This window comes from Rattus rattus, chromosome 14 (assembly GCF_011064425.1).
Source record: "Rattus rattus isolate New Zealand chromosome 14, Rrattus_CSIRO_v1, whole genome shotgun sequence".
Classification (NCBI taxonomy): domain Eukaryota; kingdom Metazoa; phylum Chordata; class Mammalia; order Rodentia; family Muridae; genus Rattus; species Rattus rattus.
The window spans coordinates 76134968-76153271 of NC_046167.1; the positions used below are offsets into that span (position 1 = coordinate 76134968).

Genomic DNA, 18304 nt, shown 5'->3' on the forward strand with positions numbered 1-18304 from the left:
TATCAACTTTTGTGTAAATTTAATGGCATTAATTACACTCAGTGTTGTGTTTGTAAATTGTACGCTTACACTTGCTAGTCTAGCTATTCCCAACTGTAGTGGTTGGGAAGGTGTGTTACTTAAGTGGTCATGATTAATTTGTAATAACTACCTTAGAATTTCTCCTGCCATTCACTATTCTGCCCTAACTATGCCTAAGGAATAATGGTCAGGACTGAGTGACTTGAAGCATCCCTTAACATCTGTGAGCAATTATGGTCTCCAACAGAACTTGAAAAGGACCAAGTTCCTTGAATTTCAGTTGAGTGGGACATTTGTAGACTTTGCAGAGTTCAAAGGTTTCCACTGACGGGGGTAGTCATTTGAGACATGAAAAATGTTGCTCAGCACTGATTGTTACAGAACAACAATGGGAAATCATTAGAATAGGAGGAAGAAGTGATGTTTTGTATGTTAAGCTAGAGGCTGGAGTTACTGTTAGAGTTACAGTTGTTGGGTCTAATTCCCAGGCCCACACTGTCCTGCCTGGGCCTGTGGGACTTTCTTTCTGATGTCTGTCGGCCTTGGTGCTGAGATATGACTGGGAACTAAACATCAAGAACCTATTGAGATGAGAGATTCACTGGTTCAGCACCTTCCCTTACAGGCACTTAGCTTTCTGATTTTGTTTGTACGTATGTGTTTTTTTTTTTAAGAAGATTTATTCATTTATTATATATGAGTACATTGTAGTTGTCTTCAGACACACCAGAAGAGGGCATCAGATCTCTTTACAGATGGTTGTGAGCCACCATGTGGTTGCTGGGAATTGAACTCAGGATCTCTGGAAGAGCAGTCAGTGCTCTTAACCGCTGAGCCATCTCTCCAGCCCCGTTTTTAAATTTTAAATTAAGCTCATGTACTATGTCTGGGAAGGCACATGTGGATAAAGGTGCCTGCAGAGGCCAGAAAGGGCATCTTAGTTGCTGGAACTGGAATTATAAATGGTGTTTACTGCCTGACATGGGTGCTGGGAATTAAACTCAAGTCCTCTCTCTGCAAGAGCAGCACATGCTCTTTTTTTTTTTTTTTTTTTTTTCCTATTCTTTTTTTCGGAGCTGGGGATCGAACCCAGGGCCTTGCGCTTGCTAGGCAAGCGCTCTACCACTGAGCCAAATCCCCAACCCCGCAGCACATGCTCTTAACTGCTGAGTCATCTCTCCATATTTTTACTTTTTGTAACTAGTACATAAAACATAAAAATTACGTTTGTTTTCCAGCCTCTCAGTCAGACATGGCTCGGCTACATATTTGCTTTTTACTGTCGTCTTCTACTCATTGATCTGTGGTTGGCGAGCTCCATGCTTCTGGTGAAGCACTCATATTCTCCCCGAAGTTTCTGAACAGTATTTTCTCCTAAATAGAAGAACTCACAAAACTGAGGGAGCTGCTGTCTACAAGGTGCTCTTTCTGTCACCTGCTGCACTCTGACTCTGAGCTGTGATATCACCCCGTGAGAGTATTTTTGTGCCCTGGAGATAAGGTGGAGGCGACCAGACCTTGGGCAGTTCATAACTTAGACGGAGGCAAATTCAGAACTCCGAGCACTGCTTGGACTCAGCTGCTTTCCCTAATGACACCATCTTCCTTCCTCAGTCCGGCTCCTGAAGAACCCCCCACTGGCCCTCGGGGAAGGAAGGAACATGGGCATGAATGCAGGGTCTCATCCGTGACTGATTGCTTCTGGGTGTCTGTGTTTATAGAACTTTCCCTTCTGCCTAGAAATTTCTAAAGCTGTCTTATTTTCTCCTGTACACTGTGTGGGGACTGTGTGCAGAGGGCGAAATCACCATTGGTTTTTGATTTCTTAGGGACAACTTGGTAAGTAATGTGCTAAGAAGGAAATTGTTGAAAAACTGGAAACTTCTTGTAGCATCTGCTGCCATTGGTGTTTGTTGCAGACACTTGTGTGGTCTGGTCGCCTCCATCTTTGAGCACCGAGCTTTAGGGGACATATTAGGAGCTCCCACCTTCTTACTGCCTAAATGAAGGACACCAAGCATTGTCTCTGTAGGAGCTCTCAGTGAAGTGAGTGTGGCCAGACACTGGGCAGACTCTGGGCACTCACGGGTTTAATTTATGTAGACAGCTTTCAGTTGCACCACAGGTTTGAGGAGCAGCTGGGACAATCCTGGAGAGGAGTAGAAATGGCTGTAAAGCTGGGGAACCAGCCCCATTTTACAAGGCATGGTTTCTGGCACCTTGTGGGAATCACAGTGATATCTGTGTGATTGTGAACTGCCCTTCCTGATGGAGGAGTTTAGTAACTTCCCCTCCTGAATGGAGACAGAGTAGCAGAACAGAGCCGAGCCAAGGACCCCAGGAGGAAGGTATGGATTGGTTCTTCCTGAGCCAGACTGGGAAAGGAGCTGTTACTGCAGAGAAGGAAGGAGTGCTGGATGCTCCGACACTTCACCTGGTTCTGCTCAGTCAGCATTTTCAGAAACAAGGTCAGGCGAACAGAAGGAATACTTTCTGAACAGTTTAACATTGCTTGTTCTGTCCATCAACACTTTACATCCTGGTTAGCATCGATAGTCTGTGAACTTTCTTCCCTTTATTGCTTCTTATTGTTGGGACAGTGTTAGTATGGTAAATGTATGTCTAGGGGAGGCAGGAAAATAGACTGAGCATTTCCTTGGGTCTTTGCCAGTGTTGTGAGCACCGTTCACAACCTTCACCGTGCTGTTCCTTAACTCTGAGGTGGCAGGCTTTGTGATGTGTTTATAACCGCTACAGTGCCAGCCTCGCTGTGTTCCAGCTGTGTGCAGGGATTACTGTGTCTTTGTGTTCTTGTGAGGTAGTCTCACAAAGGCTGGACAAAGAACAAAGGCTGGACATTTTGCTTGGGAATTCACAGTGGAAGCCCCTTCATTTTCAGTGCTGCATAGTGTCCCACATGTCTTCATTGTGTTTGTTACAAGTAATGCTGATATATATGTTCTGCTAGTACACCGCATACTGTATAAGCTTGTGAGGTTTCGAAGGAAAGTTTGGAATTCATAGACTTTTTTTTTCTATTAATTAATTTACTAACAAAGCTGTGACAAACATTTCTGCTAAGGTTGGAATTATTTCTCCTTAGGTCTAGGTTGGTGTTGTATTTTCTCTTTTGTGGTTTGTTTTATGTTGATATTAGTCACATGTACATTTAGGATTGTAGCTTATTCCTGATGATAAATTGTAGCTTAAACCTTGAGTGCTTGTGAGTAGTTTTGTTTTGGGGTGTGTGTGTATGTGTGTGTGGGGGGTGGAGGGGTGGAATGTGAGTGTGAGTTGTGATGTGATGTGGGAGTGTGGGTGGTGGTGTGTATGTTTGGAGGGTTCATGCATGTGAATTCCTGGGTACTCAGGCTGGTGGATTCTTATGCAGAGGCCAGAGCAAGAACCCCCCTCCCCTCCCTCTGTCTCCCCAGTATGTCAGCCTCTATTGCTCTCTGCCTTGTTGCTGTGAGACAGGATCACTCACTGAACCAAGCTAGCCATTTGGTTAGGTTGGCTGGCCAGTGAGCTCTTGGTCTATTTGCCTGTCTCTGTTGCCCAAGGCTGGAGTTAGAACATGTAGTTATCCTGTTTTTTGTGGGCTCTGAGAGTCTTAGCTGAGTCTTCATGCTTGTGGAGCAGCATTCTTGCTTTCTCTCTTCATCCCCACCTTTGCTTTTGGTTAGGTAGTCATCTTAAAAATACCTTCCTTATCCCCATATCTGTATTGTCTAAGTATTTCTTTTGTAACAGCATGTAGGTCTTTTAAAAAGATTAGAACTGATAATCTTTGTCTTTCGTCTAATTTTTTAATTTATTAATTGATTTTATTTGCATATACTACTAACCCACTTGAGTTTAAGCCTGCCATTTTAGTGAGGGCTTTTTATTTTCTGCTTGGTGTTGGGATTGAGACCAGGCCTCATGCTAAGCAGGCAGGCTGCAGGTGGGCTGCCCTGCTGCAGCTGTGCCGTTTACTCAGGCTGCCTGCTGGACATCCCTTTCTCCTTCCTATCTTAGCCTTTTGGGGGCTGGCTGATTATTATGTTTTAATTATAAACTGTTTGCTTTGGTAATTTGGAAATTATATAACACCAGTTTATGATGTATTTTGTGTGGATATTCTAAAAATTGTAATTTGCATTCTTGAGTTACCAAAACCCAAGGCCACCCTTTTCATCTGTTCTTCTGAAACAGTGTGGAAGCCTTGGGATTCCTGACTCAAACCTCTGAGCTGTAAACTCGTGTGCATTCATGTCTTAATATCTGCATACACTTAGAGCCCAAATGCTCAGGGTGCTTTTCTTTTGTGGGTAATAACTTTATTTCCCACACTGCTTGAATTTCACCTAGAATTGTTCTCTATCTTCCTTAGCCCCAGAGCGGCTGGTGGTCTATTTCTTGTTTTAGTGTCAGAGAGGCTCTAACCGTCCTTTAAGTTCCAGAAGGGTGGCTGCTGCCCGAGAGTCCTAGTTGGTCTACATCCTTTGTTGAGGATGAGCTTTTTTTGGATTTGTTTCTTCATCTCACCCTGTCCATTATTGTGTGTTCTCCTACTGTTGGAGTTTTCCCCTCTTGAGTTCTGGATAATTTCTTCAGATTTACCTTCCAGGCCCCCTGACTATCTTTGTCTTGGTCTGACTACCCATGGAATTCTTCATTTACTTATGTTGGTTTTTTAGCCCCTCCCTTCCTCTTGTTTTGATCACAGTGTGTTGTGTTACCAGTGCCTCTCTGTGGTTCTAAACTTGTCATCTGGTCACTGCACTCCATTTGGGTCTTTGGTTCTTGTCCATTGTTGTTTGGTTCTTATTCATGCATTGGTTTCTTCTATATGTTCTTTATGCATTTGGAAAACTACTTCTAGAAATAACTGGACCCCATGAGGTGACAATATTTTCCTGCATGGAGCTCTGTGCAACTTCCAGGAACCCACAGTACTTGAAATCTGGGACTACTGTGGCCTTTGCCTTCCCAGTCAGGCTGTCATTCATGGGAGGAGCTTCACTTCCAGGTCACTGCTTTTACTCTACCTGCTTTAATCTCCTTCCGAGTCTAGCAAGCTTGTCAGGGCTGCAAATGCCTTACCTCCGCTTTTACAACCCTGTGTACCAATTTCTAACACCACACTCCTGTACCCGTTTCTATACTGAACGTAGCTCTGTGTAATCACGTTCAGGAGGAACACTGGTCTGGCTTGCCATTGTCTGAAGTATAACTGACATGGGCTCTAAGTTTGTATTAAATATATTCATTATTATACTTTGGTTTATGGTAGCTGTCTTGGTTAGTCAGGAGGCCATTTAAATAATACATATTTTAATTCTGTGTATATGTGTGCATCTGTGCATGTGTGTGTGCAGGTCCACGGAGTCTAGAAGAGGGCATCATGTTCCTTGAGGTAGATTTACTGGTGGTTGTGAACTCTGATTTGGGTGCTGGAACCTAACTCTGATCCTGTGGAAGAGCAGTGCATGCTCTTGACCACTGAGCCATCTCTCCAGACCCATTGCTTTCAGTATGCAAAGTCTAAAAAATACTTTAATAGCTTTTTCTTTCTTCCCAAGGTGCTAATTCACAGTGATAACCTATTAGTAACACTAGGTCTTATCAGATCCTGTTCTCATCAATTCCTGGAGCCCATGGTAGAGGGAGAAAGCCAACACAACTTTACAGATAGTGACCTCCACACATATATGCCCTGTGTAACTTTGTACACACACACACACACACACACACACACACACACACACACACACACACACACACACACACACACACACAATTGCATCCAAGGTCTCACCAGCAGTCAGAGCACACTGAATGCAGAGCATGAGACTGCTCAGAAGTGCATAGAGTTGCTTTGCCCAGAAGCAGCTCAGGGCTGAGCCTGAGGTTCTTGGCATGATCTTCCCAACTATAGAAGAGTAAAGGAACAAGTGTGGGAACCAACACAGTAGACACCAGAGTAGCAGGTCTGAGAGCTGTGCAATTAGGAATACAGGAAGAAAGAAATACACACTGATGACAGAATTTCCCAAATTAATATTAGATCCTAGAGGCTCAGAGAATACTTGGCAAGATAAGTACCTAACTAAATCTAACTGCATTTTCAAACCACAGAGGAAAAAAAAAAATCAGAGCTAGAGGCTTCTGGAGGCAGTCATTGGAAAGACACTTACACATGAAGGCACTTACGTAAGAACTCTCCTCAGAGACATGCAAGCGTAAAGAGTACAGTGAAACTGCGGGTGTGGAAGAGAGCTTCTGTCTCATTCAGGGCGTCAAGTAGGATAGCTCCCAGGAGAACCTCTACTAGCCACAGTAGCTCAGGCCTGTAATCTTAGGACTTAAGAGGCTGAGGCAGGAGGTTTGCCATGAGTGTGAGCCATCCTGGGCTGCAGAGTTGTATTCTGTCTTAAAAGAGAAGAAAGAAGAAAAGAAAAAAAGAAAAAAAGTGAGGGGTGTAGGTAGAGAAAGACAGGTTTCAGGTGGGTAACTGGGGTCTGCCTTCCTATCCACCTAACTCAGAACGAGGCTCCCAGCAGTGTCTGATGTGCCAGAGTCTTAGGCCACCCTGGCTGGTGGCAGCTCTAGGATGAGGCAGAGGTGGGGTTGCTGAGTAGACAGCACTGCCTTCAGCTGTGCAGTGCTCTGGGTACTGTGAGGTCGGTGTGTCCCTGGAGGGGTCTCTCTGACCCGTGCAGCCTTCCATGTCTAAACAAAGGTCGGCTTTAAGGTTTTGAAAATAAAATTTTGGGTTTTGGTCCCTTGTTTCTGTAAAATTTTCTTTGATTTACCTTTTTAAATATCTAAACTGACCTGGCCCCAGTGTCATGTGAAATATACAAAGTCTATTTATTTGTCTTTTCTTATTCTAAGGTGAGGTGGCTCTTCTTGGCTGTCAACTTGACTACATCTGCAGTTAACAAGAATGCAAGTGACTGGACTCACCTGTGAGGGATTTTTCTTAATTAAACCATTTAAAATGGAGAGACCCACTTTTGATCTTTTGATCTGGGAAGATCCATCTTTAACCTGGATGACACCTTCTGCTGGCGACCTATAGTAAGGACATGGAAGAAGGAAACTTACTTTCTTTGCCTGATTGCTTTCACTCTTGCTAGAAAGTCCATTCCTTCACTGGCATTAGAGCGTACTTCTCAGGATTCTGACAAATACTGAAGACCAGTTGAGACAGCCAGACTTGTGGACTGAACAACTACTAGATTTGTGGACCTTCCATCAGAAGACAGCCATTCTTAGACTAGCTAAACCACAGCCTGTAAGCCACTCATAAATTCCCATTGTGTGTGTGTGTATTTGTATGTATAAAATCCCATATAAACTTATTTTATAAGTTCTGTTCCTCTGGAGAACCCTGACATACATAAAGGCACAGACTTTCAGTTTTGGAGGTCTTATATTACACTTTAAAAATTAAATTATTTGGAGAAGTCTTGCTATGACATGTAGCTTAGAACTATACTTTGAAAACTACCAGAGAGTTACCATTTGTTTGATGTATATTGTGTTTGTCAGCAATGTTACATTCTAGGAAGGCAGAGAAGTGATATACAGCAAAGGAATCTGTAACCGAGTGAATTAATAAATGTGCAGAGTAATTAACACTAGTGAAGAGCTATCAAGACATCAGGAAAGCAGTCTGGAAGCAGGGAGGGTTAGTTGTATTCCCGAGCATGTGGGAAGCCTGGCCTGACTGTGTGCCATGCTGGGGAGCAGAAGAAAGGACGGCCCGGGAGTGTGGCGCCTGTAGACCACAGCAGAGGGCTGGCGGGTTATGCTGTAATTGTGTCTTTTCTCCTTCCTCCTGCCTGAGTTGGATTTCTTTCCAAGGAAGCTGTTCAAAAGAAAAGGAGTGTTAAGTGTGTACTGGGTGTGAATTATATGTACAAAGGTTGTTTTTTGTATTTATAGGATTTGTAGAGGAGCACCTACATATACTTGTGACCATCCAGAAGGGAGACTGAAGGAATTCATGAAGTTCCATGTTATTTTATGGGTAGTGTTTTGTAGATGGCTTGGAAGACAATGAGAAGGGGAGGCACCAGGTGTAAGTGTTATAGCTCTGAGGAGAAAGGGTTCCCTAGTACAAGTGTTGCAGTTCTGAAGGGACCACAAAGTCACACTGCACAACAAACCTCAGAGACACAAGACACTGGCTGCTTCTGCGTGGGCCAGAAGCAGCAAAGAACTGACCAGGCTTTATATAGGGTTTCTTGGGGGTGGGAAGAGATGAGGCTTTCCAGGATAGCCTGGGATTGGTGGGATTCTGTGGTCTGAACTTGGGCTATTTTTTGCCTTTGTAGGGTGGAGCTTGACCACTAGAGTCTTAAAGGGCTAGAAGTGGCTGTTACAGCCATTAGAGCACTCTGGGTGGTGGGCAGAGGGTGGGGCGTGGGGGATGGGGTGGTAAGTCTTGGCCACTGAGGCTGGAAGGGTTTCCACCAGGTCCATCGTGCAGACCTATGGTTTCTAAGTGTCATTTTGGCAGTGTGTATGTGTGTCTTGTGTTAATCAGCTTCCTGTTGGTTCCCACTTTGGTTGAGTCCCTAAGGCTGCAGATGCCACTTTCAGTCCCCATACTTAGCTGTCACCTCCAGTTTCTTTGACTGTCCTGCTTAGGAGAAGGCCACCTTCCTTTTAGGCAGACACCTTCCTAGTAGAGGTAATGTTTTACATTACTCATTGTGCTAAGTGCACCCTGGAGGTGAGATCTCTGTATGCTGTGCTGTCCCAGGGAAGCTCAAGGGTCTCAGAGGAACTGCCCTTCTCTACAGGGGCACTAGGCAGTGGATTGTAGGCCCCTGGTATCCAGGGGCCTAGCTCTTCCACTTGCTGAAGAGGTGAGCTCCTTTTGTGCTTTCTTACATTTACTTCAGGGGCAAGAAGTCAGGCTTAGATTTATTTTCTGTCCTTTAATGAGTCCACCACCTAGTAAATGTGATATGTCATGTTTTATGAAAATATGGCTTCTCGTGGATGGATTTTATATGTAAAGCAGTGCTTTGAAATTTATCTTTAACCTTTTATTAATTTCTTTGTGTGTATGTGATGTATGTGTAGATGTGCAAAAGGGGTGCATACATGTGGAGACCAGAGGTTGACATTCAGTGTCTCTCCTGACTTCCTCTATCTCTTTTAATTTTTTGAGATAGGATCTCTCACTGAACTTGGTGCACACCCACTGGGTAGGTTTTGTCCAGTGAGCTCTGAGGGCCATGTGGAGTTACAGCCATGTCCCAGGAGGCTTGTCCTCAGGCTTCAAGGCTCATACTACCCACAAAGCAACTCCAGGCTCCCGGAGCAGTGTTTAATTAAGCAGATTGATGTGTGAGGAAGACATTACTTTTTTCCCTGAGAGATGAACTGGGCAGAAAATTCCTTAGATAGTAATGCATGGGGCTCCTTTACAGCTAAATGAGAAGCCAGGCATCAGTATATCAGAAGCATTTCTCAGGCACAGACCATAGGTCAATACCCCTGGGTGCTTCTGATTTCTCATCACTAGAATACGAAAAGGAGCTTTACAGTCAGGACATTTAAAAAATAGCTCAATCGGAAGGAGAGATAAAGTATTATCAGCTGTGCTTTTTGCCCACAGTTAGCGACTTCCTGTGGAAGTAGTGTAATGACTTTTAGTAATGACGTGACTCGTGATAAAAGTTCAGATGTTAAAGTTTGAGCTACAGTGGATGACATATTTAAATGACTCAGAGAGGACTGCAGGGTCACCAGCGGGCTGTTTTCATCCCTCACAACGTGCCTTCGCCTGCGGTGGGTCATGAGTGTGCTGGTAGAAGAGCCTGTCCTGAGTCTCCATCTGTTCCCTCTCTGAAGACCTGATGTGTGCTCACCGTTTCCTGTGCTGCTTGGCAGGCTGCGGTGAAGGGACAGCGCTGCTCCCAGAGATGGCTCAGGAGCCTGCAGACCTTGCTTCTGACTATCAGTTTTGGCTGCAGAAGCTTTCTGCATGGGAACAGGCCTCTTCCAAGGAGACCCAGCGGGACACTTGTCTTCACTTGTCCCGGTTCCAAGAGTTCCTGAGGCAGATGTATGAACTCTTGAAGGAGATGGTAAGTGTCCTGTGACTTTAGGGACTCCACCACTCAAGAGTATGACTTAGAGTCAGGGACTTGGGTGATTGACTTAACTGAATTTACTGATAAGTGCTGCAGACAAGGGTTATTTTTGTATCTTCTGGTATAAAATAGCATTAGTTCTCTTCTTACCTATTTGAGACTTCCTGGCCAAGAAAATTAATAAATCTATTCATTCTTGCAGTGTGCAGAATTGAACCCAGGGCCCAAGGGGCTTCAGAATGTTAGACAGACTTTTATCAGTAAGTTGTATGCTAAGCCTAAGCAAATCATTTTAGGTTGCAGGGCTTTGAGGTTTGCTGTAGTGCCCTTCAGGCTTTCTAGGGGCTCTAGACGGTTTGCCCTTTCCTCAGCTCTGCTTTCAAGTAGGTTCTCCTCAGAGACAGTAAGATCCTGTTATTGTCTCTCTCTACTAGGATCTCTTCTAATAAACATTTCAGAGATTCTTTTAAATAATACACTTTTGAGTGTCTTCATTTATGTAATTTATTGTTTATACTCCCGTTTATCTGCATGTTGACATAAATTGCTTACAACTTTGGCTGACCTAGAACTCACTCTGTAGATAAGACTAGCCTCACACTCAGAGAGCCTTATAGATCTACCTACTTGTGCCTCCTGAACGCTGGGATGTAAAGGTGTGTACCACCACTGCCAGGTAGGGGCCATGTTTTCATGCTATAGACATATTAATGTTTCATACTTTTTTAAATTTGAAAATGCAAGTCGAATTGTTGTTTCACAGAAGTAGTTTCCTGCAATACTTTCTGTGTGTTCATCAAAGAAGCAAATAAGAAATTTGAAGAGCAAATTTCTGTAGGTTATTATTCTGTAGATAATGAGTTCATATGTCTTTAGAAATTAAAAGGCAAAACTATGTGAACTTGGTACTGATTTTTGAAAAAAAAAATTCTTTTAGTAAGATTTATGTAACTTGACCATAATGTGGTCTCAAAAAGTCTAGGGCCAGCCCCTGGTGCTGGGACCACATGAGGAACTTCCTTATGCAGCATCTGGGGCACAAAGGTCTTTTTGCCCACGGATCACTAAGGATACCAGGAATGTTAAACATGCAGGGGCCTCTCTTCAATGTCGGAGATAAAATAGCTTGTTTTCCTACCCAGAAAGCTGAGAGTGGATATTGTTAACGACCTGGTGACCTTTTTGCTATCTTGTGGTGGCAGACCTCACCCAAAGCCCCCAATGTTTATGCCAGGTTTTCCCTCCTTAGCTCCTAATTAATAGAACCATCTTTTGGAAGGGTGTCACATGTACTATGCAGCCTGCTGACCTCTGTACTATCTTAGTCAGAGACTACACTAGAGTTGTAGAACCCCTCTTATGGTCATATATTTTGTAAAGGAGTTTCTAAGTAGTCACACCCTAGCTTTATTGTGCACCAGGAACGACTGTTTCCTGCAAACTAGAGAGTGAGTGAGTGATTGTTGCCTGGGAACATTTTTCCAAATCGTTCTGTGTTTTAAATATGCTGACAACGAACCACCTGGTATCAAGTGTCCAGGTCTGGTCCAGGTTGATGGACGTCAGTCTGAACCACGTTCTCATTGTGATCTGTTTGAGGATCACTTCCCTTCCTGTAGATCTCTTTTGGCTTCCCCACATATATACTTAGTATTATCTTGCTTTTGAACCTTTTGGAAGGTAGAGAAGTGGGGAAAGATCTAGTTATGTACCAAGACTGTGCTTTTATTTTAAGCTTTTTTCTATTTGGAATGACAGGATAAGAACTCTGTAACTTGCAAAGGAAGGCAGGTGACTGAGGCACTAACATGTGTGTCTTCCAGTGTTACAGCAGTGATTGTAACACGTGAAATGACTTTATGCTTCACTTACAACAGACCAGTCTCTGAGATAATAAAACTAAGTTACAGAATTCTTATCCTGTCACATCTTCGAAAAGCCCAGTGATAAGGGGCCTTTGAAACATGCAATAAAATTTATTGTGAGAAGAGAGGTGTTACATAAGAGGCAGGGTAACATGGTTACTAGTCACCAGTACTGTTTTTATTCTTCTTCTGTCTATGTTGGGTTTAAATGAAATAGTCTTTCCTGGACTGGACAATCTCAGCACCTAGGAGGCAGAAGCAGGCAGATCTCTGTGGGTTTAAGACCAGCATGTGAGTTCCAATACAGGGCTATGTAGATAGACCCTGTCTCAAACAACAACAACAATGAAACCGTCTTTTCTGACGATTAAGTTTGAGCAAAATATAATTAACTTTCTGATAAAATTGAAATGACCTAATTATGTCATACTGAGGTTTTAAGGATAAAGTATAAGTTACTTTGAGTTTCTTAACCTAGAGCTCCCCTCTAATCTCTTCCCCTACACTTTCTAAAACAGGATGCATAGGCGCTCTCAGGCTCTCTTGAGGAATTGTGTTTGTTGCTCAGTTGAATTTCATAGTGCTCTTTAATTATCAAAACATGTGGTTGTTGTTTTCACAGGATTCTGATGCAATCCTGGAAAGGTTCCCCTCAATTGGTCAACTGTTGGCAAAAACTTGTTGGAATCCTCTCATCTTAGCATATGGTAAGAGTCTCAGCACACAAACACCAAATGACAGTGTTGCTGTCTGTACTTCTAATGAAGCACAGGGATGTAAATCGTAACCTTTTTCACATTTCCATGGGGCAGCTCACCAAGTGCACATCTTCTTGTGCTTCTGTGTGACAGACAAACACACACACATATGCACAGAGGCTTATACATGTGGGCCTGTAGGAAAGCCAGGCTCCTTACAGTGGAGAAAACACCTCATGATTTAAACACCAGTGTTTATAGGTGCTTTTATTACTCTACCTCATTTTTAATTCTCTATAATTAAACTTGATACTAATGATACCCAGTTGATTGTTCGCAGTTCCGTGTTATCTCATGTACTGTTGCCCGTATTATGAGTATATATCTTCTTGATGGAAAGAGCTGTTTGGTCAGGGTGAGAAGCAAGGGTGAGAGGGTAGAGGAAGGACCTGGAGATGAAGGGTGAGTACACCTTCCTCAGTGACACTGTTCTGTGAACACACTGCCTTCCCTGTAGCCTGGGGCTTTGGCTCTCATTGCCAGCCAATTCAGGCTAAGAACTAGAGTTTCCTTCCCATCATCACTCTGAACATCTATTCCTGTAACAATAACCAGTCGTTATTATCTCAGAAAATTGTGCTTTGTACTTTTAATCTGGGACTTAAAGTCTAAAGGATTTTATCTGGAATTTCAGTTCGGGATACCTAAAAGTGAGCTATAGGCAGTGGATGTTTATTTCTTTTTCCTCTCATTCTTTTTTAGAACTCAAATGTGTGCCAATATCAGATGGTGGATCCTATCAGATCTGAGGCAGTTTATTATATCACCAAAGTGCCCTGCACCCTGTGGGATCCCCAACCTCAATCTTGGGGTCTCCGGGGGAGGAAGCTCCTGAATGCCAGCCCCTCTGTGGAGTGCTAGTGGCACTCAGGTAGCCAGCAGTGGCTTATTTATGCCTGTGAACCATTAGAGTGATGTGCGTGGTCATTAACCAGGGGTGCATCTCTGCATCACTCCTGAGCAGAGATTGGGAGAGTGTCCCTAGTTCTTTTTTTTTTTTTCTTTCTTCCTTATGAGAGAAAACTTGATACACTTGTTGAACTAAGTGTGTAGAGTCACTCAGCACCCTGGAGAAGCTGCCCATCTATTGATTGTCTGGAGTTTATGTTCCATGAATTACCATCTCCCTCCCTCCCTTTTAAAATTGCTTCCTAGTGCATCCCATTCCTCCTTACTCCACAGTAAGGCATATTGGGATGTTTGTTACTCGTGGTTTAGTATTTACACCATGTCAAGTACAACAGTCGTATTTTTACTCTGAGGTATCAGTTCGGCCTGAAGAATTCTTTGAAAGTTACGAGTCTGGAAATTAATGTGTCTTAGGCAAAACTACTGGTACTTTATTTAAGCTGATAGGGGAAAATGAATGTCCCTCAGAATGGTCTGGTGAGTTACTCAGATTTATTAATTACTGAGAAAGCATAGGCTTAATGGTTGTTTTTAAAGCCCTAACAATTATGAAGGGATAGGTGCTTTCAGTGAATGCAGAGATCTCCGAGGTTGGTCCTGTCCTGTGCCTCTCATAACAAAGCCATTGCAAACACTGTTAGCCTACAGGAGGCTGCAAGGTGAGCTCTGGATGTCTTTGAGAACACTGCAGGGGCTGGGAATGTCTACCTCCCTTCTCTTCCATCACAGGGTCTGTATTGCTGTGGCCAGCCTGTATGCTAACAGCTTCAGTTTCCAAGGTTAATACTGTTTTTTAAGTGTGCTCTGAGTCTCTACCTGGAACAGATTCGGCTACCAGAAGAAACAGACAGATAGTAGTTGTTTTGCTTTAAAGAGATTGAAATTACTGATGTTTAAAATGTGAAATTAGAAACATGTTGAAGAGCCCAGCACTTTCAGCTCTTTCCATCCTTCTTGTTTGGCTTTAAAAACTGCTGCTGCTGCAGAAGAGAGTTGACCACACAAGAGCTAAGCAGTGAGCCGAACCCACAAGTAGAAAAGCCTCCGCTGAGCTTGTTGCTTGAGGTTTTCCTAAGCATGTTCTTAAGGTTTTTTTTCCTACTTGATAAAGTCTTTTCATTTTAGTGTTCTTTTCTGCAGACGAAAGCCAAAAGATTGTAATATGGTGCTTATGTTGTCTGATGAACAAAGCACCACGGACTTCTGCAGAGTCAGGACGTAACTCATGGATCCAGGTAAGAGAGTAAGGTTTCACCTGCTGGTTCTGCTCTGACTTCAGTTGATGGTTTAAAGGCACCCCCCCCCAACACACACACACTTCCTTCCCCTTTATTGGATCGATTCTGTCATGTTTTAAGGCAGAGGTTCTCAACCTGTGGGTTGTGACCCCTTGGGGGTTGAACACAGGGGTTGCATATCAGATATCATATTGGATATTTACATTATGATTCATAATAGTAACAAGATTATAGTTACAAGGTAGCAATGAAATCATTTTATGGGTGGGAGTCAGCATAACTTGAAGAACTGTATTAAAGGGTTGCAGTGTTAAGGTTGAGAACCTCTGGTTTAACAGATCGCTTTTTACTGTTAGGTTTTTGCTGAGTGTTGAGCTGTTTAGATTTCAGGTTTGCTTGGTGATAAATTCCTGCAGTACTGCTCCTTATGATGAACCTCTCGGTGCTGACACCACTGCATGCCGGGTGGTTTTGAAAAATACTTGGTAATGATTAAAAGAATGTACTGGATTTTCTGCCAGCTGTTGCTGGAAGCACTGTTTAAGTCCTTACATAATTTTTCTCCAAGAATGGCTCTGTTTCTCAGAGTCTCTATTGTGGTAAGCATGAGTTTAGAATGGAGGGGCTGGAGAGGTAGCTCAGTGGTTAAGAGCAGTGACTGCTTCTGTAGAGGACCCAGGTTCAATTTCTAGCACCCTCATTGGCAGCTCACAACTGTCTGTGACTTTAGTTCCAGGGGATCCATGGCATCAGGCATGTATGAGGCACACATATGTGCCTGTCCTTAAAATACTCATACACATAAGTCAATCTTGAAAAAATAAACAAAAACAAAAAACTAACATCCATGGAGCCCAGCCCTGGTTTTGTGTTTCAAAGTTGATGCCTAGGCCACTTCTACTCATGCTTTCAAAAGCATTCATCATGGCAGCTACCCAGAGAGCTGATTATTTTCTGGTTTTCTCTCATGTTTGTTTCCTTTGAAATGGCAGGCACAAGTTGGAGACCTGATCTGGCTGGCTACTTTGGCTACTTTCTTTTGCCCCTAGTAGATGCCACAGCCTGAGGACTTGCTGATGCAGTACCATCAGGCTTACTAATTGTACATAGGGTTTGGTCCATTGATGGCAGGTGATACATCGGATCTACTCTTTATGTGTCCTTTATTTTAGTCAAGATTGTTAATGGTGATGATAAATACAGTATTGTACTTTCTCTTAAACTGGAAGAAGAGAAGGCACACAAGAGTTTGAATGGATTGGACAAGGGAAGGTGTGAATACAGAATTTAGTTTGAAGAAAAAGTCATGGAAGGGACTGAAGGAACTGATAATTGATTTCAAGGGGAGGGAAAAGCTGTAGGAATAGAACACATAGCCTTTAATAGAATAATGAGTCATCTTTAATTTTTTATCATTGTGTTTTGTAGAATGTTTGCTATTTTAAGAACAATTTCTTAGTGTGCAAGTTTGTATTGGATAGCTCACTAAGTCCCGAAGTAGCCCATGTAGTAAATTGTTTCTGGGAATGACAGGATTAATTTTGCACATTTAATATATGACTTTATTAGTCCATTTTAAAATTCATAGCCTCATATTTTTATTTTGTAGTCTTTTCATTGTTTAATGCCTGGGTAAGTTGAGTACTGAGAGATACTTAAATTAACACTAATGCAGGAAGGTAAAATTCAAACATTTTCTCCACTGGCGACCTAAGACTAGTGACCACCCCACTCCAGAGTGGTGCATGGCTCTCAGTGGTGTGTTGTTGGTAGGTATGACGGTGGCCCAGAGGAGGATACTTGCTTAGACTTGGAGGGCTGGGAACATTTCCTGAGGGGGTGGCAAACTAGATGTGTCATTAGGTTGGCTCGAGTGCAGGGAATGACCAGGAGTGTCAACATACAGAATGTACAAGGCATGGTGGGAGAAAGCAGACCCAGGGACTGCTGTGCTTGCAGATACCTACAGCTTGGTGTTCCTGAAGCGTGTGCTAACCATGAAGCTGGAAAGGCAAGCAGACACCAGCTGTTTGTGATTACAGGATACCAAATAGATGAAATTAACTCGGGAAGGTTATTATTGATCCAAAAAGCCATCATTACAACACAAAGTTACTATAGAATTTTTGGGATTGTTTTTCAGTATTTTTTATACTGTATCTTGAACACATACATTTACATATTTTATTTTAATTCTGACACTAAATTTTAGCTGGAAATTTTTAATCTTTGTTTATATTTCATAAAATGTATGATAGGAAAAGCTATGTTCATATATACAAGTTACTTACAAAGCTTTTTATAACAATCTAGTAGCAGTTTAAAATTTCTATTAAAGTTAATGGACCTGCACCTGAATGTCCCGTGCTCGACTGTGCTCCTGCATGCCCTGTGCACTGCCGTGGTCAGCCACTGGAGGAGTCAGTGTTTGGGCTGCACTGCTGTGCTTGGGGTTGCCTGTTGTATGCTTTCAGTTTATCTGTTTTATGGTTGTGTTGACTTTCCATGTAAGTAGAACTTTGACTGAGTTCAGAGACCACTGACTCTTGTTTCTCACAGTCCACCCCTTAGTCCACCCCTCTTTTCCTGTTTTGTCATCAGCCTGAAGCAGAGGGAACTTTCATGTCCACATATTACAGATATATTTTGCTAAGACATAAGTTCACTGAAGTTTTGCCTGAATTGCCCAGGTCACATTCTTTGGTACATTTAGGAATACCCTGAAAAGTAGGTTGAAATATTACAGTCTGTTGTGGGAAGTGCTTCCTAGTATGAAGCCATTGTTGAAGAGTGTGGATGTTTGCATTGTGTATAGCTGCACAGGCTCTACATTGAAGACTGCATGGATCTTTCTGGAGGGGTTGACATCATCCTCTCAGAAGCAAGGCATTGTTAGCCGGTGACTGTCATTAGTTTGTATGTCCCAACAGGTCGCTGGACTGTGTCACAGTTTCACTGTTGGTTGTTTCTACCAGATCTGGTTCTGGTTAATACTGACAGTGTTGGAGTTTTGTAAATGAGCAGCATGGCGAAGAACCAGATGGGTTCAAGCTCGTAAATCTTGGTTCCTATGTCTCTGAAAAGCTTTGTGGTTTAGGTGACCCTTTACTCTGTGGTAGATGCAAGGAGTACTTATAAACTGTGGCTCTCTACATTCTACAGAATCACCCAGATGAGCTCCTCGTCTGGGAACTAGGGCTATGTTCATTGTGGTTCTTTTATGCACTGCAACCCTCATTTGTATATTAATGAAAGGTAACAGGACACAAGACATACTTGCTAGAGACTGGGTGTGTAAGTATGGCCACCCAGAATCAGTCTTGTGTGTTTAGTGAGTAAATCGGGATGTGTGGTCAAGGCCCTGCTTGTTAGGGCTGCCAGGATCAAGGCTTTGACTTCCCACCCCAGCC

The 18304-nt window shown here is 43.0% G+C and overlaps 1 protein-coding gene across 1 annotated transcript in view; it reads left to right on the forward strand.

The window, feature by feature from the left end:
• Window positions 1-8008: 8008 nt before the first annotated feature.
• Fancc (FA complementation group C) overlaps window positions 8009-18304 on the forward strand; it is an 81746-nt gene continuing 71450 nt past the window's right edge. The window contains 4 exon segments of the mRNA XM_032884500.1: window positions 8009-8095; window positions 9922-10118; window positions 12612-12696; window positions 14797-14891. Coding sequence (XP_032740391.1) covers window positions 8059-8095; window positions 9922-10118; window positions 12612-12696; window positions 14797-14891 — 414 coding nt within the window. The 5' untranslated portion in view covers window positions 8009-8058.